This window comes from Nilaparvata lugens, chromosome 9, assembly GCF_014356525.2.
Source record: "Nilaparvata lugens isolate BPH chromosome 9, ASM1435652v1, whole genome shotgun sequence".
Classification (NCBI taxonomy): Eukaryota; Metazoa; Arthropoda; class Insecta; order Hemiptera; family Delphacidae; genus Nilaparvata; species Nilaparvata lugens.
This window is the reverse complement of record NC_052512.1, coordinates 19441164-19459131: the sequence shown is the minus strand read 5'-3', so window position 1 is coordinate 19459131 and position 17968 is coordinate 19441164. Positions and strand designations below refer to the sequence as shown.

The window sequence follows — 17968 nt, the reverse complement described above, 5'->3', positions numbered from 1 at the left end:
GATATTTTTAGAATATGCCTACTTCCGGTCATTAAATACTCAATAACTCGAAAACTACTGGTTGAATTTGAATTTCAATGGTATTGTTGGAAAAAGAAAAACATTTCAAACAAAATTTATGTAATTTTATCTGTTGTTAGATATTTTGTAGTTTTTCATTAGGGCTTAAACTTGAAAAAATGCTATTCTTCAAATTCAAAGTCAAATTTCAAACCGATTTTTCTCCGGGTAGTTATAGTGGTTTCAATATTTTAAAAACTTCTCCATTTCATAAGCTTTGAAAAGGTAAGTTTCATGATAAAGTGTTCAAAACTGCTAATATCTGGAATCAACACCTTCAAAATGAGGAAATTCACAAACAGCGTATGCATGAAGTGGTGATCCTAAAGGGGTGAAATCACCTGATTTAATCTGACAATATTCACAAGTTTAACCAACATTTCAACATTCTATAATGATATGACTTTTTCAATAACTTGCATTATTTCCTGTACCATAAATCCTGAATAAAATAACAATAACTGTGTGTTTCAGCCTATTTTCAGTGTGCTTTCCAGTTTATTCGCATGATATGTATCAACTTTGTCTAGTAAAGAAGAATTTGCGTTCATTATCATGAAATTTATCTTGATTGGGTACTTGAGTATTTTATTGGCGTATGAAGAGTGTGGATGCAATTCAAGAGAGGCAGAGAGAGTTATACAGGAGACGTTTTCCTGACCGCAAACACCCATCTCAAAACACGTTTTTAAGATTGAAAGATGTTAAGATGATGAGGGTCTAGGATCAGTTTCAAGGTACGAGAGGCCCATCCCATCTTTATTCCTGAAGCTTTTGAGCATCTTATTCCAAAGTATTTCGAGCAGAATCCCCGATCCAGCATCCGGTGGGCAGCTGGGATGTTGCATGTTTCAAGAATAGTTCAAAGAATATTGAAGAAGAATGACTTTCGACCATTTCATGATACCCAGTTCAAGAGTTGAATGAACCTGATACTGTTCAAAGATGCAGTTTTGCCGATGGATCTAAGCACAAGATTGTGTTTCGAATATTTTATTGACGGATCACAGTTAAAAGTACGTTCACAAGAACTGGTGCTGTGAATTTCCACGATACACATACATGGACCTTTCATTTTCCCTGCAAGAATGAATGGTGAAGTTTGCAAGTTATATCTGTATGTGACCGGATCTCGAAAACGGCTCTAACAATTCTCACGAAACACGTGAAAAAAGTAGGTTTATGATATAAAAATTCGATTGCACAAGGTCTCATCCCTAGAGAAACTTGCTGAACGACATTAAAAGGATAATTCATCCTTGGAAAAACAGCTGAGATTTTTGTCGTTGTTGGATATGAAAATGAGTGAGCGAGTGCGTCTGCAGGAAATCAAAATATCTCATCCCCGAAATTCACAAGAACACACTTTACCAAGAGAGAAGTCGCCTTTGGGATGGATGTGGTAGGCTATTTATGTAGTGGTCATTTGTAATTTAAACAAGAAATGATTGTATTCTAAGAAAAAATTGTATTATGATATCATTTAACAGAACTCTACAATTAATAAATTATTAAGCTACCACAGCCCATGTTCTACAAAAGCCTGCAGTAAATACAGATTTTATAAACGTTCATAAATTTCAATAATCATATTGAATTAGAATTGAAATTTTAAGAAAGATTATATTCATTTTTCATTAATTTTATAGTTCTGTGGAAAGACATGAATGATAATCGCAGGCTTTTCATGCAAATGCATGCAATATGATTATGATAGTTAAAGGTCATCACAAGGAACCATGATAGGCATATCAAATATAATAAATTATTATAAGTAGAGTATATTCGAATAATTTATTAGAGAGGTATTAGAGACTTATATGCCGAGTTTACTTGCGTTATTAGTAATGAATTTTATCATGGTATTATAGAATCTGTATACAATATTAGCCTATATTGATTGCCGTACAATTTAAAAATGTATTTATTTAAAAAATATTACAAATTGAGGTATTATTTTTTAGTGTCAATAATTTAATGCTAGTATCATTGACATATTAATAGATTCAAAATAGATTTCTAAGACACCTTTTCATCAAGAAATTCCGTATGTTCTGTCCATTCAATTTCCCAACTAATGAATTGAGATCCTTATTTAATATCCGGTCATTGCAGGTGCGGAGATCATTGAATGCCCTATTGCTGTTATATAATATCTTGAATCATAACGTCCATTTACCATATTTTATCAGCCTAATTAATTTCAGTGTACCATATGCAAGACCTAGAAGGAATATATTGTTTGAGATTCCCTTTGCTAGAACAAACCATCATTACAACTCATTTCTTTATAAAACCTTACGACTGTTTAATAGCTTGAATGAACACATTGATCCTTTTTCGAACTCATTCAATGAATATAAGAAACATTGTGAACTGAATCTATCATAAGACGCTCGTTTTTGAGATGATTTGTTTTGTAAACTCTGGCTGGAACTCCTAGTTTAAGACTTTTCTTTTTCTGTTTACTTAGCTTTTTTTTTATTAGTTATTATTTTCTTTCTCGTAATCTTTAAATAGTTTTTTTTAATTGTATTTTCCTCTAGAATCTTTGGAAAGGATTGTTTTACTTTCATTCTTTTCACATTTTTCTTTATAATAATGAAATTAATTTGATTATTCTGAGTAAATGCTTTTTGCTTTTTTTCTTAAATTTTTCTTTATATGAATGTAATTAATTTAATTATTTCAACAGTGTAAATGCTTTTTTCTTTCTTTTCTTTATTTACTATATTTCAAAATGTATATAAGTTAATATTGTTGTTTCATTTAATTGTGTAAATAAGGCTCTTTATGGATCTCTGTGAGCCTTTGTATGTAAAGAAAATGAATAAATAAATAAATAAATAAATATAATTGATTATTAACTATATTGTTATCGAGATTAATGCTCATATTTCATTAATTGCAATATGATAGGCCTAATATAGATAGACCTTGTATTGATAATCGATTGATTGACCATTAATGAACAATCATGACTATTATTGTGCATACTTCTATCATTAAAAAATTATTTCTTCTTCAGCAGTTATGAGCCGTGTTGTTTTTATTTCTTCTAGCTTCGAGTCAATGACAAGATCATGATCAGCTACAGTGAAAATTAGTTTACTCTCTATAGTATCACTAAGGGTGGAGTAGTTTTCTCCAGCATGTTCTGAAACGTGTAGCTCTATTTTCGCTTGAGTCATTACCACTGAGTCACTAAGTGCCACCTCATCATCGGTATGTTTCTCGATTTATGCATGTTCCTCCATCACTACCTCCTCTCGTGAATAATCACCTTGGTTTAAAATTTGTGATAAAAAACTCTCCTGCATTCTATCTAATCTCAAATTCATGCTCAGGTGTGCTTCCTACAATATTCCTATCAGGCTTTTTTCGATATTCTTTTGATGCGCTCTCCTTTCCTCACGGAGTTGTTTGAGAAAATCCAGCATAGTATTTTCCATGACCGGAGAAACTGGTGTATGATTAAACTGTCGACCTCCTATATCGGCGACTTTAGTATGTGAACAGCAATGCTGCTATCATCAAAAGCTTACCGAGTTGGAAGCAGAGAAATGTCTATGCTACTTCAAGTTATCAATTGCATTCAATTAATAGTCCACACAACAGCTGCGTTTTCAATAAGTTACATTGAGATATTGAATTGCATGTGCCATTGCATTGTTGTATATTGCATGCAATGACCCACTCGACATCCGATTTATGATGAATAATTCTATAGTCTGATTTTTACTCTAATGTTGACGTATGAAGGAGGCTCCTTTTCCTTCTATATTATCCTTGAAATGCAAAATTTTCAAAAACCATGTATAAACGTTGACGCGAAATTAAAAAGGAACATACCTGTCAAATTTCATGAAAATCAATTGCTGCGTTTCGCCATAAATGCGGAACATAAAATGTTATATAAACATTAATAAAGAGAAATACAAAACAGTCGACTTGAATCTCAGACCTCACGGTCAATTAACCGAGGATGGTTCTAGGCCTACTTCAAGCTCTTCAAGATTCCACTCGGTCAAGTTTTCAGTTTGTCAACTTTTAAGATAGATCCTTGTGGAGCACGGGCTACCTGCATTGAGATTGTGAGTTAAATTGAATCAGTTTGCCGAATACCAAATATCCATCCACATCCATCCACTTGCGATTCGGCCAGTCCGCTGGTTGCTGTTTGCCCAACGACGTATGTCTGGAGCCACTATCACAGTATACATACAGTACGGAAACTTGGCTAGTACCCTGACGCTAAAATCCGCCATCTTGTTAGGAAGCGCCGCATTGTAATAGTATTGATGGTAGGTTCGGATCACTTCAATGATCCGGATCAATTGATCTCGTTCACTGCTACGAGCCAATCAGAAGACCAGGATTGGAACTTCCCAAGGTCACGTGACGTGTTTAGTGTTGGGGTCATGTAAAAAGCATTGGTTAGATAGGCGATTTATTACAAGTTTCCATTCTGTACTTATTCTGTGCCACTATAGTGTGTTTTAATTTACTTCGTACTTGGAGGGATACGGTGAGTAGCGAAAAGGTGGGATGCAGCTGCCGCGGTGTTGCCGTATTTACACGGTCATTCACGAGTGAGAATAATGAGTACTCTCTTATAAGCCTACAGACGGGGAAAGAAGAAGCGGTCAGTAGGTACTTTCCATCAAATCAATTTTCGGTACAAGAGAACTCTATAATAATGATGATGGTTCCTTGATCCATTCTGAGCTGCGATGTATTAAAACACTTTTTCTCTATGTATTTAACACGACATGCAGTCAAAAGATAAATTTTGACTGCATGTCGTGTTAAATACATAGAGAAAAAGTGTGTCTGTGATGAAGAATTAACTGATTTACAAAACACAAAGGGACACAATATGAGCCTACATAGTCGACATTACTTATTTTGACCTTAATGAGTATAAATAATATTCATAGCTGAAGTATAGCCTATACGTCTGTGAGACGTCTTAATAAGAGGTCTCACATAATATGTGAGTATTTCCCTTCAACCACGGAGTAATGAAGAGATTAATAAGTAATAGTTTGTGAGTCAAGAGATGAAATTTAATAAAAAAAATGCATTTGCTAATGCTAATTAAGTAAGTAATGCTAAGTAATGAGCAATAAGCACTTCTTTATTCCATGCTTCTATGAAACTTACTATAAAAACTAGTGAGACCCTGGGCTGAAGTACTCGCTCGTGAGCTATATCATTCTGATTTTAAAATCTGCAGCTTGTTGGCTATTCTGAGAAAGATTTTTAAAAACCTATAGAAAATGTTAAACCTATAGAATAAGGAGGTGTTTTAGCTGGCTGAACACTAGAGTGACCTCTCTTTCTCCTAGCTTCTCCACTTTCCATCACGGATAAATATATTGAATACACAATAAAATGATTGTACACTTTAAAAATTTTAGTTGTAACTTATATTTAAAAAAACACACTCACGCACACTGTACAATCAAAAGACACACTCACAACTCTATAAATCTAATAATAGTGATTATTTTATGCAGAACACTGACCATACGCAAGACAAACGCAGAGCAAACCTTCTCTGGCGAAGTTATGGTTCAGAATGCACGTGTGCGATACTGTGCGTGTGGGTGAAACAATCTGGCATCTATGCCTGTTGCCATGACTACCGCGTGGTTCTATTCCCGTTCCAATTGGCTGAACTGGTTTGTCAGCTCCCACCAACGTTAGTTCGCCCCTCCAGGCAAAGTATGAAGTAGTTTTAAACAAACTATAGACTTTAAACAGCTGGAGTCAGAAAATTCATGGCTTTCGCAGCTTTTATGATAATCTTTATTCTCTTATTTTTATAATTGGAAACGTTTTTTCTTGTCAAACTGGACCATTCCTAAATAATTTAGAATAGCTAAAACTTTACACTATATTCTCTCTAATTTATTTTGTTTTCAATTTTCCAGTTTTTAGAAATTTAATTTAAACGTGGATTGCGACTACACCCCGTTTCGGAAAGCCAACTTTCTGACTCCAGATGTTAAAAGTCTAGAGCTCAGCTAAATCGCGAAATCGGAAGCCAGCCCTGAAAGATTTTACTCACACAAAAGCATCTGGTGAATGAGGTACTTGATAGTCGAACTTTATTGGAATGTATATCATATAATGGCCTTGATCGGCAATGATGGTGCTCCGCAGTATTTGTTCCATATTCGTTCTCTTGACAAGTCTGTCAAGTGAAAAACATAACTGTTTAACTGTCCACTGAAACGTTAATTAACAGGCTTTGGCCCAGTTGTGCAAAAGCCGGTTCTACTTTAATCGTGGTTAATTCCAAGGAACCAATCAGAGAAGGCATTCTTGAAAGGACAGCTTTTTGATGGAAAATCATGATAATGATTGAACCGGCTTTTGAACAACCGGCAATTCATCTTTCATAAGAATATAGTCAGGTCCACGTTATAATGGCAGTGGTAGTTAATTAGCAATGATATTGCTATCCTTGTCTATCACTGAACAAAGCGGATAGCGTTGTCTCTTTCTCGCTTTGTATTGTTGCCAGATCGACTTTTAACAATGTAGAATAATCAATTAATTAACAACATATTCCATCTCAATCATGAAAATTTATTTTGAAACTATTGAAAAATATAATTTCTTGCTTGATGAAATATAATTGATTATTTTAAACGAGAATGAACCGTTAATATCTCATCAATAAACCTGTATCAGCTACCATCTATAAAAGGCATTGACAAGACACAGGATCGGCAAGGTTGTTCTGCTATCTTTTCTTCAATGCCATTATAACGTGGAACTAGGCGCATATTGAAACGCAACAATGACATAGACGATTGGGTTATATGTATTAGTTACTATGTAACTCTGTACATAGAAGAATGACGCTTGCAAGCTGAAATCAGCATCTCGACCTGACCGTTCTGCTCGTACCCTTACTTGGGTACCCTTACTTGATTTGCCTTATTCCTAGAGTTGTATGAGTGTACATAGTTCTGGATTCGATAAAATTACTATTGACTTTATTATGACTTTCACACAGAGGGGTCCAGAGAAATATATACACACTTTGACAGTAAATATCTTTGTTACGCCCTGGCAGGCCGTTCAAGATCGTCATACTTAGCTTGATTGACGTCTTTTGAAAGAAGTACAGCGTGTTTGAAATAGAACTCCCTAGTTTTGATGTGTCATAGAATCTGTAAGAAGTGATATACACTATTTTAGTTTGTGGTGTTTGATTCAGCAACTGTCCAAGTTTTGCCCCCCTGCAGTTGGCAGACCTGCTGGACCTTGAGACGGCGCCAGAGAACAGTTCCTTCAGTTGACACTCGCTCTCCGGGAATGTGGATAGGGAGAGCTCGCCCAGTTGCTTGGCAACCACGAAGCCCGGACTAAACCCCTCTGGACTTTTCCATTTGGAGACACATGGAAAATGTTGTGTACAGTCAAGAAAATCCGAGACATGAACCATTTACGGGAAAGAATTGCCACGGCGGTTGGGATTACACCTGATATGTTGGTGAATACATGGGAAGACCTTGAATATCGTCTCAACGTGTGCAGGGCAACAAATGGATCCCATGTTGAAGTGTACTGATGTTGAACAAAACATAAAGATTCTCTCTTTCATTGTATGTACTTGTTGATGAAGTTTTCCATTGATTTACACATTAAATTTATAACTAAAACTAGGGAGTTTTTTTCAAACATTCTGTATATCTGAGTGCTTATGTAATGATCAATTTCAAACAGGCATATCTGGCATATCGCTGACAATACATGATGTCGTCAACGCTATGATTTACAAACTTCATATCATCTCAATTTATTATTCCAAAAACTATTTTCAAATAATACGTTTTTTTGTGGGAGAGCTGTAAATACACCAAACTATAAGTGCGATCATATTGATTGATTTGATCATGCATCAGAGAATGAGTAGGAAATATAGCAAGTTATCCAGGCAAAAACACTTTCCAGCTTATAGTATTAAAACTATAAGTAGATTGAGAAAAAGCTATAGTCATCCGCACAAAAATAGTCCGATGGAATTGGTAGGCTACAGATGAGTGCAAAGTTGCCAAATAAGAATTGATCAACGTTGTCCACAGCTGATTATGACAAGCAGGTAACCCGTGCTCCGCAAGGGTCCAATTGAAAACTTGACAAACTGTGAAATTGACCTACTGGAATCTCAAAGAATTTTGAATAGGCTTCTAATCATCCTCGGTGAATTAAGAATCTCTATGCAAGATTTCAAATTTATCAGTCTAGTAGTTCAGTCTAAATCATGTATCATAATGTCCACTTCCCAATTGAGAAGAATGATGTTGGATTCTTAATGGCGGTTCCAAGATTGCAAACCAAAATTTTGAAGCGACAGAAAAGTAGTTATTTTTCAATTTCCATTGGACTATTTTCGTGCGGTTCACCATAATAGAATCTAGTTTTCATTCAATTGGCCCATTATTAATAGAATAAGATTATTGTACACACAAAACATTCAACTTGGATTTAGTTTATGTGGCTCATGGATTGAGGAATACAAATTTCAGGTGGAATCCGAGACTCTACTTGTTTACACTCACTTCGTTCGTGTTTCTCGTACCTCCTCCCATTCTTTTTTATGATCACCTCTCAGCTCCAATTTTTCATCTGCAACCATAGGAAAAGAAGAAAGTAATTTCCTCCTTTAAAAGCAAATTGGCAAAGATATTCTCAAAGGATTCAGACATACTGAACTCGTTATCCACATATTCGAAATACATTCTGACATAATATTTGAAATCGGGTCTAATGTGCATTGTTCAGTTGTATTTCATTTTTTCCCCATTTAAGGACCAGGCCACACAGAGAGTGATATGCTATCTACAATCCTATAGGTTTCTATATCCATATCTATATTTAATATATGTGATTTGAATATAGAGAGGTTCACGTTACGATGAGGTTCCCCGAGAGGGGAATGAGCCAATCAAAGCTCCCCGTCAGCCAAGCTCCTACTTAAACAACTTTCGAGGGGATTGGTTGACGGCTCCTGAGAGAGGAGCTTGGCTGACGAGGAGCTTGGTTGTTGTGAGTGTGCACAAAGTAGAAGGAATTATCCGTTTTTTAAATTATCCGAATTCTCCATATCTTTAATATATTTCTTCTCTGTGGAGTGTGTGAGGAGCTTGGTTGTCGCCATTCCTTCTACTTTGTGTTGTCGCCGACAACCAAAAGCTCCTTCGTTCCAGTAGGGGATCAGCTGTCGGGGAGACTAATATTGACTGCAATGGTAATGGCAGGTAGATGTCTGGGTGTCACCCCGACAACTTGTCCCCCCGTCAGAATCTCACCTCTGGAATCGGTTCTTGGAGGTGACAGGTTGACGCTGACAACTTGTCTCCTTGACATGCTGATGGGGGTCCATTTGACGCGAGCGTTCAGGTGATACTCAGTCGTACATGGCAACAAGAGGATGTCACCTAGGATTCCACTGAGAGACATATATGCAAAAGAGTTGCCTAATGTTTTCATCAGTCTCAAAGTTTGAAAGGAGAACACAACTTGGCACTACTTGGGACTACTGGGTTCACTTGGCACCCACTAACTAGACATTAATACAAGACAAACATCCAATTAGATTAGAATTGTGGGGGAGTTCATTTTCTTCAAGCTTCTTTGTCTGAAATTCGAATTCAATCATACCGTTTGATTGAAAAGAGTCTCAAACTATGTGAGGAGGATGGATTTCTTAAATTATTCAGCCTCTCAAAACCCATGCAACTAACTACAAGACAAATCATTACGAAAGAAAGCAATAAACTATACAATATACAATGCATAATGCAATAATGAAATTCCTTATTCTTCACAATGAAACATTAGGAACTACTGCCCGAAGAGAGCAAGCTCAAGCTTGGGAAACGAGATTAGCTGAACAATGATTAGGATCATAGTACAATGATAAAAGTATAACATAGAATAAACAATAAAATTATGAATGTATTGATTTGAGCTACAACTTTTATATGGTAAAACGGAAACAAGTTATAAAATTATGTGGTGAAAATTTTCTGAACATGATTATGATAAAATGTGATAGAACATTAATAATTATTACGAAATAGGATATCACCTGCTATTTAAGAAGGTGATATGCTGACGGGGGGACAAGTTAACGGTAGCTATATATTTTCGCTAGGGGATAAGCTGTCACCTATGCTTCAAAATATCGAGGTAAAAAGTAAACCAGTACCTATGATAAAGTATGCTTCCTCTCAGGGCCGGTTTTCAAGCTCGGGATTTCAGCTAAGTTCTAGACTTCAAACAGCTGGAGTCAAAAGAAATGGCTTTCCAAAACAGGGCGTAATCGTAATTCATGTTCACATTAAACTTGGAAAAACTAAAAAATTGAACAAAAAATAAAATAAAGAGAAAATAGTGCAAAGTTTCAGCTATTTTGAATTACTAATTCAAATTGAAACTGGTTTATTCATAAAATATTACCTATTTACAATATATAAAAGTGTTATGAATCACATGAATAGATTCTCCCTGCCTGGATGATTTGTCCGTGTGCAGGGAGGAGTCGCAAATTATCAGACAGAAGGCAAACACTAGCAATAATGAAATGAATTACAAACTATGAATAATAAATAAATTTGAAAGAATAATAAGAGAGTTTATCTTAATGATAGATTTTAAAACTAGAGATAGAAAAAAAACAATAAATAAATAAAATAAAAGTGTCAGCTCGACGGCGGCTAAGGGGCTGAGTTGGGAGTAATATAGCTCTATTAGCGTGGTACTGTGTGTAATATTTGAATGGTATTTTGTGTTCAGAACTGAATATATTCATCTATATGGAGAATGTGGAAGAGCCTCTGCAGCATCTGAACCGATGCAGAGCAGCCACCCGCTCACTCACCGCTTGTAGACGGCAACGCTAACCCCCTCAGTAGTTGAAATCTCGGCCGGTACATGACGGTTAAGCCAATGGGCTAAATGAAAACAGTTTTCAAGTTAAGTTGAATTTCTTAAACGGAGAAATTGAATATTTATATGCAATCTGTTTCTAGAGAGGATAATAATGTTGAATTTCATTGAAGACAAAGTTACTTTTTTTATAAAGACAAGTAAATCTTCTATAAATAATTGTTTTATATGCAGGGAATTCTTGGAAAAGTAAATGTGTTGGATATCTATGATTTTTGGCTAATATTTTTTTTATAAGTGCTCTCTGTGAGACTGCAACAGGACGCAGGACACCCAAGGAGGCACCACCCCACGCCAAGATGCCATACTCAAGAAATGTCCGCACATATGCATAGTAGACAGAGCGACAGTGTCCAGCACTCAGGACCCTTCCCAGCTGTGCAAAGGCATAAACCATTTTACGCAACCTCTGCCTGAGGTACTGCACATGGGCCACCCAACTCAACTTGTGGTCAAATATTATGTCAAGATATTTGTGAGTTAATACTTGTTCTATCTCAGGACAGTTACAGTCATTGGAGAATAGGTCACCACATGAATGCATCCTGAGCACCCTGGACCCGGAGCTATTACGAAGGGATATAGGTAGACACTTGGATTTCGATATATTAATTGACAACACATTGTTGTCAAACCAATTTATAGTTGAACAAGATCAGAGGGAGTAGACACAAGTGCCGTGTCATCGGCAAAAAGGAATAATTGACCATGTAGGTGCAACATGGATATGTTATTGATGTAAATGAGTGAAAGTAGAGGGCCCGATGTACTCCCCTGTACCACTCAATACCCATAACCAACTGCAATAGAATCACTGTCTGTGCATTCAATGATATTCTTTGTGTTCTATCTTCAAAGTAGCTTCTAAACCATCTTAAGGTGAGATTCTTGAAGCAAATTGCTTCAAGTTTTGCGAAAAGTAAATTCCCATCTATTGAATCGAAGACCTTGGCTGAATCCAGAAAAGGAATAAAATAGTATATTTCGCACCTAGGGCCGAAAATGAGACTTTTCCAGCTCGAAATCGGTTTTCAAGTCCGAGGCCGTAGGCCGAACGTTATTTTTCACCACACAGAAAAATAAAGAATATAAATATGAGAATAATTGTTTATTAGGCACTTCCAAAAGCAAAACAGGATGGTCATAGCTCTAGCAAATCTGAGGTAATCTGAATATCAGAAAATTGTCCAAGTATTTTTATTTTTTATTCTGATTTGTCTACATAACCTAAAAGATTATGTTCAATTATGTAAGAGGTTAAGTTCATACTTTTCATTCTTCCAAATGACAATAAGATGATATTATTATAAATGTAAGGATTCTTGAATAATAAACACAAATAATAAAAAGTTTTTGATCAGCTGTTTTAGCACACTTGAAATTTGGCCAATCTGAATGTCAACGTCGAGAATGCTTGTTGTTGTTGACTTTGGGAGTTTAGATTAGAAGTTCTATCCTACTCTGAGAAATTAATTTAAATGGTTTATAATATATATCTTTTCTGTATTTTATTCATCCAAATAAAATGATTCCATTTCATAAACCATTTTGTGAACACGTTCACATCAAATCAGAATCAGCTGACTTCAAGGTTATTTTACAGCCCTAGGGCCGTAAAACTTTTACTGGCCTGGTCAGAAAACAATCACTTTCTGCCTCCATATGATGCACAAAAACCAGCTCATTACATTCAAGTGGGGCGAAAACAAGAGCTGGTTTTCGTGTGTCATATGGAGGCCGAATGTGATTGTTTTCTGACCAGGCCGGTTGAATTTTTATGGCCCTAGGGCTGTAAAATAACCTTGAAGTCAGCTGATTCTGATTTGATGTGAACATGTTTACAAAATAGTTTTCGCCCCACTTGGATGTAATGAGCTGGTTTTCATGCGTCATAAGGAGGCCGAAAATGATTGTTTTCCGACCAAGCCGGTGAAATTTTTACGGCCCTAGGGCTGTAAAATAACCTTGAAGTCAGCTGATTCTGATTTGATGTGAACGTGTTTACAAAATGGTTTATGAAACGGAATCGGTTTATGCTTATAGAATTGAATAAGTATTCTGCAATAAGATACTATTGGATGAATACATTACATTTAAGTAATGTTGGATGAATACATACATTTGGATGAATGAAATAAAGATAAGATATATATTATGAACTATTCAAATTCGATTTTCAGAGTAGGATAGAACTTCTAACCTAAACTTCCAAAGTCAACGACAACAAGCATTGTTGACGTTGACATTCAGATTTGTCAAATTTCAAGTGTGCTAAAACAGCTGATCAAAAAACTTTTCATTACTTGTGTTTATTATTCAAGAATCAAAAAAATTACAATAATATCATCTTATTGTTATTTGGAAGAATACAAAAGTATAAACTCAACCTCTTATATAATCGAACATAATCTTTTAGGTTATTTAGACAAATCAGAATAAAAAATAAACATCCTTGGATAATTTCCTGATATTCAGATTTGCTAGAGCTATGACCTTCCTGTTTTGCTTTCGGAAGTGTCTAATAAACAATTATTCTCATATTTATTTATTGTTTATTTTTCTGTGTGGCGAAAAATAACGTTCTCACCATGGGCAAAAATGTTTTTCCGGCTCTCAATCTTTTCTAGTCCTCGGCCTATGGCCTCGGACTTGAAAACCGATTTCGAGCCGGAAAAGTCTCATTTTCGGCCCTAGGTGCGAAATATACTATTATGTAACAGAATCAGTTTATATGCTTCTAGAATTGAAAAAAGTATTCTGCAATTGGAAACCATCATTTCATTTGGATGAATACAAATAAGATATATTATAAACTATTCAAATTCTATTTTCAGAGTAGGATAGAACTTCTAACCTCAACTTTCGCAGTCGACGATGACAAGCATTGTTGACATTCAGATTGTCCAAGTTAATCTGCTAAAACAGCTGATCAAAAAACTTATCATTATTTGTGTTTAGGTCTATTATTCAAAATCAAAACATTCATACTAATATCATCTTATTGCCATTTGAAAGAATAAAAAAGTATAAACTCAACCTCCCATTCAAACATAGAATCATTAAATTAAAACAAAACATTAAAACATAATCTTTCAGGTTATTTAGACAATTTGAAATCCACCAAAACTGAGATCCTCACCCTGTAGTGGTCGATGACGCATTTACGCACAAATGAAAACTTATTTTTTTTGTATGGCGAAAAATAGCGTTTGCACCACGGGCAAAAATGTGTTTCCGGCTCTCAATCTTTTCTTGTCCTCAGCCTACGGCCTACGGCCTCGGACTTGAAAATCGATTTCAAGCCAGAAAAGTCTCATTTTCGGCCCTAGGTGCGAAATATACTATTATAGCTAGATTGTGTGGTAACATTATTGTTAATTTCAAAAAGAGCATCGGATGTGTTTTCAGAGGCTCGAATATTTTTAATGTAGGAGAAAGTGGGGCAAAACCGACCAGCTAGTGTTAAAGAAAATCTGTTGGAAGATTTATCAAAATATGATGTCAATCTCATTGTTTACAAATTTCATTATAACTATACATACTCAAATATTATTATTTATTCAAGTATAATAAAAACGGTAATCTATACTTACAAAATTCTTATCTCACTGACTCACTGACTCACTGACTCACTGATCACGATTTCTGGGAAACTACTGGATGTATTTCAACAAAACTTGGAATATAGCTTCCTCATACGTCCTAGGTGCTCACTAAGAAATCTTTTGGCGATATTTCAACTCTAACGGTGGTTTTTAAGGGTTTAAAGTTCGTCTTTTAGCAGGTATATTCTTCTTCTCCCTATCTCTTAATTATAATAGAAATGTCCATATCATATGTTACTATAGAACTATATTAATTTAATAATTTTGTCAGGTTGGCATCAAGTTGAGATGACTTCATTTGGTTGGCACCAAGTTGAAGAACTAATTGAAATGCATTTATCGAGAATAAATTGATTGGGCACTGTTGCTTCAATCAGAGCTATTCCTGGGAGTATAGATAATTTTTATTTCTCATAAAACAAACTTTTATGACGGGAGTTGCTCCTATTAATTGATCCTATTCTATCAAGACTAATTTTGTTAGTATATCCGACAGATCACGAAAACTGCTTAAACAATTTCGATGAAATGTGAATAATTCAGTATGGAGGGCATTTTTAAAACTCCAGAAGTGTTCGTTGTGGACTCTGTTTGCAAAGAATGAGGAAATTCGGCCAAAATTTAACTTGGGTGAAAGAAAGGGGTTATTCATAGAAACGGCCAAATAGATGTTCGCAGTAGCGGCTCGTGATCTTTTAACTTGGGGGTTCAACCTCATGATCTATTGGGGAGAAAGGTCAAGAGGATAATTATAGAGTATTGAGCATAATCAAGTGTGAAGGTAATCAATAATAATTTTAAGGAATTACCCCCCAAAGATTAAGCATATTTTCTACAAATATAGATTTTTTGTCCTGTTCATATTTTTCTTGTTTAATTTTTACTTTGGGAGTTAATCTACCAATCCTATCCTCAATATAAATTATGTTTGTCTTTAACAAATACTGAACCTTATTCATATTTCTTCATCAAAATGCTGTTACGGTACCTAACACAATAAATTATATTCACACTCTCACTAAAACAAAATGGACATACTAGAAATACTAACGAATACACGTAACACACTAGAAATTACCAGTCCATATTCTTCAACACTCAAAACAAATTTATATAACAAAAAATGCAGTGAAATCTATCACAACTTTAAACAGTAAGATACCCGAAATCGTACCGTATAACCTCAAAACTGTCATGCTAAACGCTTTCTACTTCTTGTTTACTGCTTTTTTACTGTTTACTGCCTCCAAATTTGAATTTATTGGTTATAATCAAGATGGCACTGCTACTGAATACGTATCACGAATACTCACGATTCCTTCCGTGGTTTACCGAATGCTTCACTTGCCTCGGCTAGGTTCGGCTACTCTCGGATGAACTCGTGGAAACGTGGTTCAAACAGGATTGTGAACCAAATCCGTGCTAGCAAACCGATTCCCCTCCTCTGTTCCACTACCTCACCCAGCCATGTTTTTGGGTTCACATCGGGGAATGAACACTGCTTTTAACCACCACCCGTTCCGTCATGCCATTCGGTGCTGTTTCAAGCAAGCCACTCTGGCACCGGCCGCAAAACATCGACGTTAAGTTTACGTAGATAAACATTTTGTGATGTAATTTCATGAGTATAGAATAAAAATATAATTATATGAGTAGAATTCATCATTCTATAGGAGTTGGTTCAATTCTGGGTGTTCAATGAACCATTGAACACATAGGACGAGCCGCCACTGAGATGTTGTTGCTTTTCCTAATGTAAAAATATCTTCCATAGAAGTAAAGCGTTTTTCCCATGAATAGAAAATAGAAGAAATTTTTTACTTTCGAAAAAAATATTGGAGAATATGCATAACAGTTCGTTGACTGTCAGTATTCCTCATTAATAGAATCAATGCTCCCCATTCAAACAATGCTGACACATTGATGTGAATCTTACTATAATTTGGTTACTTTTAGATCAGATGAAGATAATATTGTTAATGATCACTACTGTTTCAATTTCGAACATGTTTGACATTTTTACTTTTGATGCCAGCTGTTATTATTATGTGAAATAAGCTCTCATTGAATGGAATCATAATCATTGAAGTCAATTATACTAAGAAAGCAATTTCTGTTTGAATATGTGTGTTTGTGGATATGTATGTATGTCGGACGGATCTCCGAAAATGGCTCTAACGATTTTGATTAAATCAGGAATATTATAGTGTGTTTGCGAAAAAGAACATTATTTTGGAACAGGTCTCAACTCTGGGAAGATTCGCTGACGTTCCTTGAGAAATGATTATTGGTCCCTCAAGTGGCAGCTGATCAGAAAAAATATGGTGTGGCGCACTCACACAACTTTCCTTGCCATTATGGAAATTGATCACCTGGACGCGCATCTCAAGTCTACTTATAGACAAAGATCTGAGCAAGATGGTGACAGGACAATAACGCTGGAGACATACGAGGTCTGCTATCTCTTCATAGTGAATCATTTAATATAATCAACAGTTGCCAACAGTTTGCAATTGGATAATCACATTTTCTTGAATTTCGTGCTTATTAATTTAAAGTGAATATGTTACTGAACTTTAAATGTATTGATTTTCATGCTCAACCTTTTCCACTCAAAATTTTTCGTTTAAATTGTATCCAAAGCCTGGTAATTGGGGATCTAAAATAAAACTTTGCATAGATGGGGCGGAGCTCCTGAATTTTTACAGATATGGGACTTTTGGCAATTGATAAGAGCTCATCAATGACTATTCTAGGTATGAATTTAATCAAAATCGTTGAAGCCGTTTTTGAGAAAATCGCTGTTTGACTACATTTTTGCCATTTCAGCCGCCATCATGTATTGCATTTGATCGAAATTGTTCGTGTTGGATCCTCATACTGTAAGGACCTCAAGTTTCAAATTTCAAGTCATTCCATTGATTGGGAGATGAGATATTGTGTACACAGACGCACAGACGCACACACACACACACACTGCAGGCCAATGGGCCGCTGTGCCCTGGGAGGATGGGTTGAAAGGGACGGCAGCCAACGGGCCACTGTGCCCTGGGAGGATGGAAGGATAGGGACGGCAGCCCCCGGGCCCCTGTGCCCTGGGAGGATGGATGGATAGGGACGGCAGCCAATGGGCCACTGTGCCCTTGGAGGATGGAAGGATAGGGATGGCAGCCAATGGGCCGCTGTGCCCTGGGAGGATGGATGGATACAGACGGCAGCCAATGGGCCACTGTACCCTGGGAGGATGGGTGGGAAGGGACGGCAGCCAACAGGCCGCTGTGCCCTGTGAAGATGGATGGATAGGGACGGCAGCCAATGGGCCGCTGTGC

At 36.0% G+C, this 17968-nt stretch overlaps 1 protein-coding gene across 2 annotated transcripts in view; it reads right to left on the bottom strand.

Annotated features, from left to right (window-relative positions):
• The window catches only part of LOC111059816, a 380452-nt gene that overhangs the window by 160010 nt on the left and 202474 nt on the right, over positions 1-17968 (bottom strand). For both annotated transcript variants that reach the window (XM_039435597.1, XM_039435598.1), the window contains 2 exons: positions 8643-8709; positions 6137-6262 (listed from right to left, as the gene is read on the bottom strand). In XM_039435597.1, the coding sequence (XP_039291531.1) occupies positions 6137-6262; positions 8643-8709 (193 nt within the window). The remainder of the gene's footprint in view (positions 1-6136; positions 6263-8642; positions 8710-17968) is intronic.